This window comes from Haliotis rufescens, unplaced genomic scaffold, assembly GCF_023055435.1.
Source record: "Haliotis rufescens isolate VD_foot unplaced genomic scaffold, xgHalRufe1.0.p SCAF_13, whole genome shotgun sequence".
Lineage (NCBI taxonomy): Eukaryota > Metazoa > Mollusca > Gastropoda > Lepetellida > Haliotidae > Haliotis > Haliotis rufescens.
Window position 1 is genome coordinate 22,899,680 of NW_025963813.1, and position 14,639 is coordinate 22,914,318.

General features: G+C 37.1%; 1 protein-coding gene across 6 annotated transcripts in view; it reads left to right on the plus strand.

Annotated features, from left to right (window-relative positions):
- LOC125378613 (protein LZIC-like) overlaps positions 1–14,639 on the plus strand; it is a 202,425-nt gene that overhangs the window by 155,702 nt on the left and 32,084 nt on the right. For 5 of the 6 annotated variants that reach the window (XM_048394320.1, XM_048394319.1, XM_048394321.1 and 2 more), the window contains one exon: positions 3,923–4,100. The exons of the other annotated variant lie outside the window; for it this stretch is intronic. In XM_048394320.1, the coding sequence (XP_048250277.1) occupies positions 3,923–4,100 (178 nt within the window). The remainder of the gene's footprint in view (positions 1–3,922; positions 4,101–14,639) is intronic. 6 annotated transcript variants of the gene reach the window in all.

Genomic DNA, 14,639 nt, shown 5'->3' on the forward strand with positions numbered 1-14,639 from the left:
AGTGGGATGTATGGTGAGAGGGGTGTGTATGTATGTAAGCATGAGTACGAGGGATACATGAGGGCGGATGTAGTAATAGTGGGATTGATGTATGGTGAGAGGGGTGTGCATGTATGAAAGCATGAGTACGAGGGATACTTGAGGGTGGATATAGTTATAGTGTGATGTATGGTGAGAGGGGTGTGTATGTATGTAAGCATGAGTACGAGGGATACATGAGGGCGGATATAGTTATAGTGGGATGTTATGGTGAGAGGGGTGTGTATGTATGTAAGCATGAGTATGAGGGATACATGAGGGCAGATATAGTTATAGTGGGATGTTATGGTGAGAGGGGTGTGTATGTATGTAAGCATGAGTACGAGGGATACATGAGGGCGGATATAGTTATAGTGTGATGTATGGTGAGAGGGTTGTGTATGTATGTAAGCATGTGTACGAGGGATACATGAGGGCGGATATAGTTATAGTGTGATGTATGGTGAGAGGGTTGTGTATGTATGTAAGCATGTGTACGAGGGATACATGAGGGCGGATATAGTTATAGTGTGATGTATGGTGAGAGGGTTGTGTATGTATGTAAGCATGTGTACGAGGGATACATGAGGGCGGATATAGTTATAGTGTGATTGATTTTAGGGTATGATGAGAGGGGTGTGTATGTATGAAAGCATACGCATGAATACATGAAGGCTAAGGTAGATATAGTGTGATGAATGTAGGGGGATTGCGGGTGGGCTGGGAGGAGGGTGTATGTATATAAGCACTGATACATTGGGGCTGACGTAGATATAGTGTGATGAATGTAGTGGTATGGAGGAGAATAATGATGTGTGTGTGTGCATGGAGATACGAGGATTGGCGAAGATATCGTGTGATGGTTGTGTAAGTATTCAAGGTGGATGCATGTATGCTGGTATGAGTATGGAAACATTTGACACAGTGTCATGATATTGCTGAATGGTTGTCCGGCCATCCTTAGCAGGCATAGGGTGGTCTTCAGGGCGTTTTCAGGCACCCTATTGTTTTTCTTCTTAGGTGACAGCCCCTATAATCCTCTATTGTTTTACCAATCAATACGCATCATTGGTTATCTTTTTACAAGAACACTTTTCGCAATAGAGTGATTTGGTTTTCTTTTGACATTGTTTCTGGTAAATTATCCCTGGATAGAGAAGATATGGGCAATATTGGTTCCATGCATCGTTTGATATTTGTAAATAATTCACTTCATTAATTTGAGCTCGAACATATGTTCAGGAAACTAGAGAGGTTCTGATTACTCGTGAGTGTGTTATCGGATAGGTCCAATTGGCTTGTTATATCGTAACAACACCATAAGCAACTATAAGTGTTGCCACCTACCATCCCAGATAATATTCCCCCAGGCCCCCTTTCAAGGATATTCTTTTAAATACATACTTGTGTTTCTAAAGAAAGAAGTCTGTGTATTGCTTTTATAATATATTGCTTATATTTAAGGCAAAGCCTGTACATTATATACCTACCTTAAACTGACACTTTTGCTATGTACATGCTTTACAAAATAAACCCTGTTAGACCAGTTCAGAAATTGATTTATGAAATTATGAAATGTCCCCATCAAATGGGTCGATGCCTATGTGTACCAAATGTTTAACTATCTGTTTTAGAACATTGAAATGTATTTAACACTGACACAGGTATACTAAGTGGATAGTTAGAATGGGACACTGCTCATCAGAACGAATCACTGAAATCAGTGAGTGAGTGAGTGAGTTGGGTTTAGCACCACTTTTAACTGTATTCCAGTTTTGTCACAGCGTGTCAGATTAATGTAGGAAGAAAGCCCGAAGTGATGCAGGTCTCAGACGTTTACCACTTCGGTGAAACCCATGAGCACGGGTATGGTGCTGACAAACCTAGAAACATAATTGGGGCGAACCAGGTTTCAAACCAACAATCATACAACTATACACAGCGAATCGTGGCGCCTCAGAAGACTTGGCCTCCTGTGCCCCCAACTGAAATCAAATCGAGGCACCATGTTATAAATCCCGAAGACACTCAAATAGCAGTTCATTGAAGATTTACATGTACTCATCAATTCTAAGAAATATATGTCTTATTGATTTAAATTTCGCAATCAAATCTAGTCATAATCAGTCTGATAAATCTATGTAAATATATGCATGTATATCCCAGTGCCTCCTTCTAGTACACCAAACCAGTTTATTTCATTAGCTTCGTATAAAGTTGTGTTATTTCAGTTGTACATGTATGTCTTTGACTTGCTAATACCTGACTTGCATTTGCATGTGTTTGTGGTGGATACGCTCTAAACCTGGTATGATTCATAAACACATGCTTATGATATAGTCAGAATGGAATGGAAAAGAGGATAATTATGGAAAGGGTTCTGTTGATTTTATTTCCATCTCAAAAAGCGTATTTTTTTTACAATGTGCATAATCGTTCACACATCAAGAACCAGTCACTGTGTGACAAAAATACCTAATGACTTAATATTTGTGAAGGACTTTGTTTATCATAGGAAATATTTCATAACAAAACAATTTTGTCCAGACTATTTCACATCATATTCAGAATGAAACTTATTACCAAACATTATGGGATACTTGACACGCATTAAACATTAGTTGGTTATGAGGTTTCCTGAAGGTCATTTTGGCCGACACATGATTGTGTTTGATTCTGTTCTATCCAATTTGTTGCTGTGAAAATCACCTCAGCTAATGTATGTACAAGTATCTGTGATTGGGGTCATGACCACAAGATCACCTTACATTTGCAGTCTAAATAAAATATAGATATCAGTATTTGTAAAAAGAAAAGAAGCTTTACACTTTGATCTTAAATAAAGCAAAAGAGCATGCCATGGAAACTCAAGAATCCTAAATCAGTCAAGGAAAAAAGTAATTCAATATATTGTACCACAAATTTAACTGTAAGGTTATGGGACACTATAGCTTTAGCAGGTAGAAATTGTACATCTATATTCTAGTTCAAGTCATACAATACAGAAAGAGCAATGTGTTGCACCTTCATATTTTTCCTATGGTGTCAGAAAGTTAAAGATTTATCATACTCGATTAAGGTACATGAAAAGCCACTTAAATTATTATGATTTATACAGAACACAGATAAAATGTGATCCAATATGTCAATGTGGTAATCCATGTGAAAACTAATATTATGATTTGTTAGAGTGTTCATTGTATATTCACCAAAGAAAATTTATGTTAATAATTTGGGAAATTTACAGAATGCCACGAACAAAAATATTGAATTAGATTCAGGGCTGATGTTAAACTGAAATGAAGGTTAGTGTTTATAAATCATGCAAAGAGATTTGGGTAACTCATGAATGTAAATACTAGTCCTTCTTTTGTACATTCCTTTTGTACCTACACACTTATTTTATTTTCTGTTTTCCTTGTATAGGATTTACTGTACAAGCTTTTGTAAATACCATGGAGCGGGAGTCAAGGTGGATAACGTGTTCCCAATCCATTTCAAATTTTGATAAAATATGTTTGAAGCAAAACAAAACAACTGTTTTTGACAGCACCGTGACATCACTGTTGTAACCTTCATCATTTTCTCAGTTTTTATATAGACACTACTGAATCTGTTTGTTTTGGATGATGCCTCTTCAAATTACATCTGTGATAATAAATAAAATATTACCCTCACTTCAATTTTATATCAAGTTTAAGTCCCAAGTGAAATAGATTTCAGTTTTCCCTCAGGTAAAATGAAAATTATTTCATGCGGGACATAAACTTGATATCAATTTGAAGCTTGTGTAATATCTTACAATTGTACATGTTTCTGCATGGAAAGTTTTGGGCATTCATGAATAAATTGTGATGGAGACACCATTTTAGTTAATCTTATGTTTTGTTTCTCCTTTCTGCAGATTAACAGAGATGCAAAAATTGGTAAGATCAGCAAGGAAATGGAAACACTACAGTCTGTGGAAATAATGACAGCTCTGAAGAAACTTGGAGAGACTCTAACATCTGAGGAGGAATCGTTTCTACAGACAAATTCTAGTTCAAATTTGAAGGAATTTGAGCAAGTCTCCAGTAATTTAGGTACTGTTTGAAAATATCAATAGATATTGTACAGACTCCACTTTCAGAAATCCCGCCTACCAATTCACTTTCACATGAAAAAAAAAGAATTACTGTATAAAAATCTTGGTTTATTCTCTTTTCCGCAATTCTGATTGGCTGACGTGGAATCAAAGTTTATTATTTGATAACTGCAGACAACACTTGTGATCTGGAACTATTTTCTGAAATGGGATTTCCTGTGACCACGACTCAGTGTGCCAGCTTGTAACATTTGAAAAAAATCCAAACAGTTTCAGGAACTTTCATGTATCAGACTACCTAAACAATACGAGGGCCTGTTATAATCTATCAGTAAATCAATTAAAGCTACTGTTCGAAAGAGAATATTTTCTTGAGGGAAGAGCTTCTAGTGCAATACAATACATGTTTTCTTTGCAATATTGATATCCTCATTTATTGCTTGGTCTAATGCCAATGAACTTGATTGATTGTACATGTAAATCTAAAAAGATGTAAAAGAGTAATGTATAATATCTAATTTTTAAACTTATCTTATCTCACTCTATGCATTTTATCCTTCTTCTTCCGATCCCTTTTATGGAAACATCCTTGAACTTCAAAGGTTCTATTCACCCAAACACCCTGCATCACCATGGCGACCATCCCAGCAATCAGGTCATGCATCCATATCTCATCTAGTGCAGCATGCTGACCTCAATCTGGCCACTTGACCTCTGTCTCATCATGCTCTTTCCCTTCGCCTCCCTGTATAGAGGAGCTATTTTTTTAGAGAGAATATTTAGGCCTTTCTTTTTCTCAAAATTATGGGAGTTTGGCGCATTTCTTATGCCTAAGATAAGGGCAACAATCAAGCAAAATGGCCAGCTTGCAAGAAGCGTCGCCACATTTTTTCGCCAGCGGATCCTCACAAATTATGCTGTGACTGTTGGGGCGTCTGTCAGCCAGGTTTACAGTGTTCCGAATGCACTATCTTGTCCCAGGAGGCATTCACTGACATCTCTTAAGAAATGCCAGAAGAGAGGCATTGATCACTGATCAAAATTATGTGACAAAGACTATCAGTCGTCCATCTGTAAAAACTGTTGATAAGCAACCAACACCAGCCACGATCACTTCTCTCTCAGTGGAAGAAGGTACAGTATCGGATAGTTTTTTGCACAACAAAGTCATCAGCAATCCCAGTCAACACGTATGGTGCTTGCAGTTAATTTAAACCAGTCTCCCTAGATATGTACATCTACTCAAACCCTATCTATTGGAAGTCATTCATAGACTTTGGAGGTTGTAGTTCAACCAGTCGATCCCACTCTGACCAGCCTCATGTCTACTCCGATCGATCTAATTACTACGGTTCCACCTATTGTGACTAATATCGACTCTAGCAGTCTGATAGCGACAGCGCCGACAGGACATTGGAAGAGTAGAGAGCGATTTTGACCCAAGGAAGATCAACATGGAGACAAAGGTCAACATTCAGAGTCGACTTCGAAGGCTCGACATTCTACAGAGAGGTCGACATCGAACCAGGGTCTACCATCTAAGGGTCGACATTCGTCAGATCTATGTTCCAAGGGTCGACACTCTTCAGAGGGTCGACACTCTTCAGAGGGTCGACATTCTACGGATCGATATGACAAGGGTCGACATTCCAAGGAATGTGCTTTGTTACAACCCTTAATGTAAAAATTACTTTTAATATAAAAAGATTTACATTAAGGATTATGTCAGTGGGTTGGGGGATTATTTCCTTGTATTCTGAACAGAATGGTATTCATGGTGAGGTGAGATGAAATGGGGTTTAACGTCACGTCCAAGATTATTATACGTCACGTCCAAGAATATCATACGTATGTAGCGACAGGCATGCATGTGTGTGTGTGTGTGGGGGGGGGGGTGGCTCCTTGTACTTGTCCATATTTAGTTGTAAACATTATCCTGTGGTGAGGATTCAAAAAATTGTACAAAAGAGGGGCTGACCCCAAAAGGGGCTGAGGGGCGGTGCCAAATAGTGGTAATTTGGCTATATTGCTTCAAACGACTTTTTCTCTGGAACTAAAAGATGGACATCAACCATATTTGGTTGGAAGTATTCCAAGAAGGGGGGGGGGGCAGGTAAGAAAGAGTTTATGACTTGGACATAATTAAGATCCCCACCATATAACCATATGTACAATTGCTGAGTATAATGAGAGGAATGCACATATGCTACCAGGACTGGCCCTTCTGTTCATCTGTCAGGCATTCCCAAAGGAGTTAGAACCTTGACCATAACATGCAAACCGATATTATCCCCACCCTATAATAAACAGATACATTGTATACATTTGTCTATTATGAAGAAAATAATGCATTTATGCCAATAGGATTTGCCCTGGGGTCCAGCCTTGCCTCTGGAAACTTACATCCTGGATCATAACATGCAAATGGTTCAGATCTTTTTGCTACATTTGTATCTAGAGAAATACACGTTCATGCTCTCAGATTTGCCATTCACTGATTTTAAATGCTGACAAAGTCAAAATTACGAAATATTTGCAGTATTATATACATGCACAATGCAAATATATATTTTGTCATGATTGCGTAAATATCCAGGTGAGCGTTACAGGCCCTATACCCATGTGTTTGGAGATGCTGTCAACAACTTACAAAGGAAGTTAAATTTCTTGCGTAATTACTGTTGTAAATGGGAAATGTCAGTTAATCTATCGAAAACAATAACCATTGTTTTTAAGATTGGGGAGGTATGAAAAATGGTATTATGATTTGAAATGCGGTTAAAGTAGTCACTGGATACAGTTATCTTGGCTTGTATTTTAGCAATAGATTACTGAAAGCCTTAAATAATATTGCAATTCAGGCAAGAAAGGTGTTCATGGTCCTTTTGAGTAGTATAATTCTTTGAAACCATACTCGCCTCACTTTAACATCAAATTATTTGATGCAAAGATAACAGCAGGGCTGAAATTTGGGGATTCAGTGACATAGAACCATTAGAAAAAGTTCAATTGTATGCCTGTATGAGTACATGTATATTAAATGTAAAGTTATCAACTTCAAGTAATGGAGTGCTGCGGTAATATGTTGTGGTTGTACCATGAACAAGGCAGCCTAAATTGCATGGGTAACGAAACTTAAAACTTGGAACTTTCAAACATGTGTTAATAAAACCATATTTTTAAATATGTTACGTCAGCAGTTAAATGACAATTTTTTCAGATTTGGCTTAGCGATCTATCTAAATGGCTTATTGTGCACAGTTTAAAACAACCATTTCAATGTGAGAACTATTTGAGTTGTGTCACTGTAAATAAATTCAGGACCACAATGACTCTTTTTCGGCTCAGTTCTCACAATTTAGAAATTGAACATGGATGACATTTCAATATTCCTTGTGAATTTAGAAAATGTAAAGTTTGTAACTTAAGCCAAATCGAAAACGAATATCACTTTTTGTTAATTTGTCCAGCTTGTAGCCATCTAAGTTACATACATCTTTCCAAATATTCTGAATTTTAATACACTACTGTCATCGCAAGGACCTATTATCAATATAAATACAGCAAAGTACTTGTTTTACACCAATGTTGTAAGAACACAAATACTCCAACTTTGATAATATGCAATTATGTTGAAGCTGCTTTTTCAACAACAAAAAGGCAAAGAAATGTGTTGTATTTTATACTGTTTGCACCTAAATTGTATTTCGTTTTTACAAAAAGGCCCATGGCCTACAGGTACTAAATAAAATGAAGACCAATTATTCGTTATAGAATATATTCTTCCTTCAACTTTTCTCAGGAACAACATATAGTAAAGCCATGGTACTTGTATGAGTGCTCTGCACCTTTCAAGTTCAAACAACCTCTCAACAATGACAATCTGGTCATTATTTACAGATTTTCTTTATGGGTCACTACTGACATGTCATTTAGCCGATTTTGTTAAATCTTGGTTCAAAGATGTACCTAGGGGCACTACACAATAGGACTTTATTTACGTTACTACCTTGCTTCCATGGCGAAAGCAGCTTCTGCAGAGCTGATTGATCAATATTCAGAGATTTCGTTCAAACTTGGTATTTAGGTACAAAATTAATGTATTTCAGGACTCAAATGAATTGGATTTCTTACCATAATGGCAATGTAACCCAGGCAACTGATTTTTCGAAATTTAGTTGTTTGATTTCGTTAAAAGATATTTTGATATATTTTGCACACAATGCATATTTTATTACTATAGCAACAGAATGGAGTCATCTGATTGGTCGAAATTTAGATAGTTAACCCTATTTAAGACTATTTTCCCATACTAATAAGTGTTCTTTATGAAACTAGATGTGGATGATCAGCACAACATCCAGTAATATAACCTCATTCAGAAATCCAAGATGGTCTCATAGTCCCCATTTTGTAATTAACATGGCCTCAAACATCTAAATGAGTAAATATATATTCATGAAGTCCTTTTGAAAACCCTTGTAAATATCATTTCCCTAGATTATTAGTTCATTGTATTCCTGCGAGTAGTATAGATGATGGGGGTTCTGGCTCACTTCCACTAGAGCCAGATTCATATACCTATACCACGACTACAGATGGAATTTGTTTATGTCAAAATGACAATCTGATTCATCAATATTAATTAATAATGAATAAAAGTATCTATAGCCCACGAGGATATTGAAAAGGTATAGGAGCAATACTAAAATTAGCCACTGCGGCTAAAGTATCTAAAGATGTGGCCAAGGATTGGTTGAAGAAACAAGCGATGTGGCAAATATACTTACCAGCATCGCGTTATATACCGAGGAAGAAGTTTGATATTTTTACAACGAATGAAGTTCATCAGGCTGACCTCTTGTTTCTCCCCCATGATAAGGTAAGACACAAAACGTATAAATACGCTTTAACCGTAGTGGTTGTGGCTAGTCGATACAAAGAGGCTGAGCCATTAACCTCGAAAGATTCAACAGAAGTAGCTAATGCACTGAGTCGCATATATAAACGCTGACCACTAAAATGGCCCAAGCTATTTCAAGTAGATCCCGGTCGCGAGTCTATGGGATCAGTAACTAACCTGTTAACAAAGCATGATGTCGAAATCAGGCCTGGTGAAAAAGAGGCCCACCGTAGTCAAGCTATCGTTGAAAGATTTAACCGGACATTAGCGGAACGTTTGTTTGGCTATCAGTATGGGATCGAAATGAAATCGGAACGATTGAGATCAACCGAATGGGTGATACGATTATCAGCTGTTGTATCAGCGCTGATAATGAAGTAACGAGATTAATCGGGAAGAAACCATCCAATGCGATTAAAATGAAATCCTTGACTTCCAAATCTTCAGCACCGAGGAGAGGCAAAGAACAAAAACATCCGGATAGAGTAAGCGTAAGATATTTATACCAGCGCGGTGAACTCCAAGGAGGCCTACGTCGCGCAGCCGATCCGATTTGGTCTCTTAAGACATACAGTGATCCCTCGCTATTGGGCTCTTCGATAAAGCGCTACCTCGGTTAATACGTGCGGTATCGCATGGCTCCCAATATTTATGTACACTTTTAATACTTTTAATTTACACAGCCGTGATTGTATTGTTGTTCGTTGTTCATTTGCACATAACGCTTCTCATTGCATAATCAACCGTTTATCGCTGAATGGAGTTCTAATAATCTGTTTGAAAACATCCGCGGCAAGTCACGGAAATATGATTGTTCTACTAGTTAACTTTTCACACTATACATCCTTTGATCTTAGAAGCGCATGCATGCAATAAAAGAGAACCACAAGCAAAGTTTATTTTCTTAATTAGTGGGCAATCCAATTTGAGGCGACACTGTCAACTCACATGTAGTTGCTGTCACAACACGGCGGTCATTCCTTTTGTTTCGGATCAAGTAACCGTATCAAACCAATTAATCTGGCTTGAATGTGTATCTATATTTGCATGAATGTGTATGAATGCGCGTAGTGCTGGTCAAAACTCTCGTTTTCCGTATTTTAAGCAACATGACCAATCAATGCCACTGAATCACTCTGTACTTGTGTAATGAATTGTGATCGGCTCTTTACTCATAGCGTCTGTTAATACCATTATCGATCGATATTTTCATGTAAGTAGACTACATTCACATTGAATGTGACAGTTAAGGCTTGTAAATAATAACAAATGGCGAAAACATAATGGATATATATTTTTACACTATGAACGGTAAACAACTTGTATCATTGCAATGTGCGAGACAAGGCGAAGATCGTGAGATTGGCCGAGCACGCTCCCCCGCCTCGGCCTCAGTTAAACGGCTCATCATCTATAACGCCCACCAATTATTTGGACCCCATTGATGTCTTGATCATTCTTAATCCATATATCCTGTGATTGTAACTTCTTAAAGAGTTCATCTCGTGTTTGAATGTTCTACCGTTGAATAATGCTTCTTTATACTGTTCATGTTTGATATGCTTTTTTTACCACATAATTCTTAACGCCCTTAGCTTTTCTTATCTCCCCATTATTGGACTTCTTTATAGAATACATCTTAGGTCTTAATCCGACATACACTACTGCCTAGAAGTTCATTCCCCTTACACGCATGGGCAACGCGTTACGCAACCAGTGTGCATCGGGTTGGTCACGCGTGTGATACCCGTGTGCAACGCGTTGCACACGGGTGTGCACCCCGTCCGCCACTCGTGTGCAACGCGTGACACACGCATTAGAGGGGGAACAAACTTTTGACCAAAGGAGGACCCGTCTTAAGCTGAACCTGGAGGTGGTAACAAGGAGAGAAAATTTTGTTATCCTGACGAAAAATGATGATACACATGTATTTCCTAATGTCTCCTTTCTTTATGTGATTTTGTGGGAATAACATGAATACTGTTGTGTTTAAATAGATCTGTCTTGTTTTATACGACCATTGCTTCTAAATCCGATGGTGTTCAGAGAATACATGGTCCTGGAACATGTTATTGCAATTGAAATGCTTTTATTGTGATTTGACATTAACCGTCTGTAGTACGACTTTCAGTGATAATATGTATGAGGTTTGGCGGGGCGTATTGTTTTTATTGGACCCTAATTACTTTATGATGACTTGGACTCTTTACCTCAGCTCCATAGCCGTGAGGCTGGAAAAGAGCAGCATGTAATTAATGAGGTGGGTTATATCATTGAGGATACACTTGAGGGAGAGAATACTAATTACCGTACTACAGGAAGAGACCTGTAGACGTAAGCGCGGGGTTGTGTTTTAGCTGGCCGTTCGATAATGGCCGCCAGGAGAAGTGAGCTTTGACTGCGTCATTGAAAATAAATAATAAGATACAGCAGTGTTATTTTCACGGGTCTGTTGAATAAACTCCCAGCGCTACGGTCAATGTATCTTCTACTTGATCCTTGATACATCATTTTGGCATTCACAATATATAGTATTTCAACGTACAAAGGAGCACTGATCTAAAGCAATTCAGCGGGAGTAGTTGTTACCTGTGCATTACTGTATTTTCCCAGTGAGTACCCGGATGATATAGCAGAAATCTAGACTTGTTCGCGACCTGTGCTCGCCATTCGTAAGCGCATTTTTATTGAAAGTAGAAGGACGTATGGTCACATTGATCAACAAAAATGAAATACAGTTTTGGAAATGTAGGTATATTTGTGGGGAGCATCGGTAATGGTGATGCAGTTTTGGTAAGTCACTTGCTTGGTAATTGTGCGATCTTTGTGTACACTATTTTGACTTGCAACACAAAATAAATATTTCATCTAAACATTGCTTATTTTACCGTGTGTATATGTATTACATTCAAAATGTAAACAGATTTCACTAAGGAAATTTATTAAACGCCTAAATATTCAGTTTATTTTACAAATTAACTGAAAAATATGTCCATCTTTATTAATATGATAACGAATTCCAAATATTTGTTTTTGTTTAATATCATCACCAAGTACAGTTCTGTAATGTTTGGCTTCTTTTCTTAGCATAATTAATATATTGTGATGTGTTTAAGCTCTTTTGATCGTCTTTATCATTTTTAGTCAGTCGGTTATTTAAATGAATGGATTATTCAGTCAATTTGTAAAATGACTGAAATATTTAGATATTTAATAAATTGCCTAAGTGAATCATATTTTACACATTGACTGTAACATATACACGCTTACAAAAGAAAATACTTGTGAAAACAACGTCTATTGCGCATCGAAAAACTTCCCAACCAAACGGTAAGGAACAAGAATGATTCTGTTCAAAGCTGCAGCGAATGAATGAAAACAAAATGCAAATATCATTATTACAACCTACCAAAGTTATAATGTATCCGGGAATATCAACATAAAGGAACAATATCCATTGCGTCTGCAGCTGTACAAAAATACTTATGCAATGTCCAATGTCTATGTGAGAATCAAATACTTTAATAATAATTATTTGGAAACAATATTTGGAATATATATGAAATATATCAAAATATTGAAATATATCGTTTTTAAACGTTATTTAAATGCATCTAATATTATAACTCGTGTTTGTTTCTTAACTGATCACTTAGTTTGTTTCAATTGTTTCACATAGGTGCCAAGTTAGCTGAGAAGGCCCACGTGACAACTATTTTTATAATGTCCACGGTTCTTAAAAACATACATTGAGTTAGATAACAATGAACAACCAGTCAGTGTATTATCGGTTACCCTTTGAACAAAGTATGTTGTTTTTACATCTGTACTTCACGCCATGATATGAATGTATTCCCTTGGTTTAGTAAACCTACCTTCACATGTAAACACTTACTTTTGACATATCCACTGTGCAAGATAACAGTAATTAATCAATCAACGTATTTCCTGTTGATCCTTTGATGTCTGGGAATGATCAGTTGATTTACAAAAAAAGTAAAGCAACTGACCATACATCTCTTGCTGGGCTGCCACGTGCATATCACATAATTCACATTCCACCTCACTTCAAACCTGGATTTAGATTGAATAATTACCCCAGGTACAAGAAAGACCAAATTTGAACCTTTATAATCTGAGTGGTGCTACAACTAAGTATACATGTTATAAATTCATTAACTGAGCAGCAAGTGAATTACGACAAATACACAAGTGTAGGGTTATACCAGAAAATGTGGATGACAACAAGGGAGTATTAATTGTATCATCCACGCAATCCGAAATCCGCAAATGCTTTCACTCAGGGATATTTTTTTATTATTAAACTGTAACCATCAGGGGTTTTTCCAAATAACGACATCCGATGAGCTTTCGCCGTTATTTGTCTGTTTGTTTAGGCTGAAGAAATTAATTACCATGTGCCCTTTGTTGAAATCTTCATAGATCACGGGACACCAATCAGTTTTCAAAAATGCGTAAGCTTATTTAGCTGTCCTTGCAGACTGGTAGCCCAGTCTCTTGTCACGCTCGGTTGCGTTAACGAGCAAATTGACTCGCGGCAGCTAGAAAGCCCAAGTGGAAATCCAAAGGTCGTATTACCTGAAGAATCAACCTTCATTTGCGAAATATCTACTGCTCTCAAAATTAAAATCAGAACTTTCTAACCAAGGATTACCAGTTGAAACTGGTCGATGGCTGAACATTCCCAGGGAAGACAGCCAGTGTCCACTCTGTGAATCTTTCGCTGTGGGAGATGAATTGCATTATTTATTCCAATGTGAAGCTTTTCACCAACGGCGATATGAACTCTTAAATAAGCAATATCTTAAGTTTCCAAACATTTAAGAAAATTATGACCACTAACAATTGGTAAATTGTATTAGTATCCACGTATCCTATTTTTATTATTTTTGTTAAATTGTACATAATAAAAATTGTAGATAATTGTATGTCATGTTATTCTAAGAATAAATGAGTTTGAGTTTGAGTTTGAGTCCGACACCCGAGAAGAAGCCAGAGATTAGTGCCCCTTTTTGAATAGTTTACAATCATGTGTTTTAGGGTTAGCTGTGTTGGCTTAAACGTATTTTTATTTCAAAAGAAATCTGGATCGGTAAACAAGCAAAACTTGCTTATGTAATACCTCTCCAGGTAACAACTTAACAACAGCTGGATATATATAAGAGAGTGATGAACATAAACATACAAAATGCACAAATGAAATACACGAAGCCAATACACTGAAGCAAGTGGTGTCTGTGAAATAAGGTAATGCAGTTTTCCTTTACTACATGCATAAAATTAAGCTACTCAAACCTTTTGCTTTTGACAATGATGTCGTGAACTGATTTAAGAAGAGTCATGTTTGTAGAACTGCTTAACTGCCACGTAATATCATTTTTAGACCATACCCATGTGTGTAGAAATACACAGTGTTTCTGATAGTATCGTATTTTTTGACAGTTAAAGAAAAAGTGAATTGCATCTTCAAGGTGATATCCACAAGTGCAGTCTGGTATGTCTGATACATGTCGTCTAAACTTATCAGCGTTTAAGTCACTGCAGCCGAGCCTAAGGCGACAGTGGACAATTTGGCATGATTTATGAAAATATTTGAAGTCAAAATTATTAGTA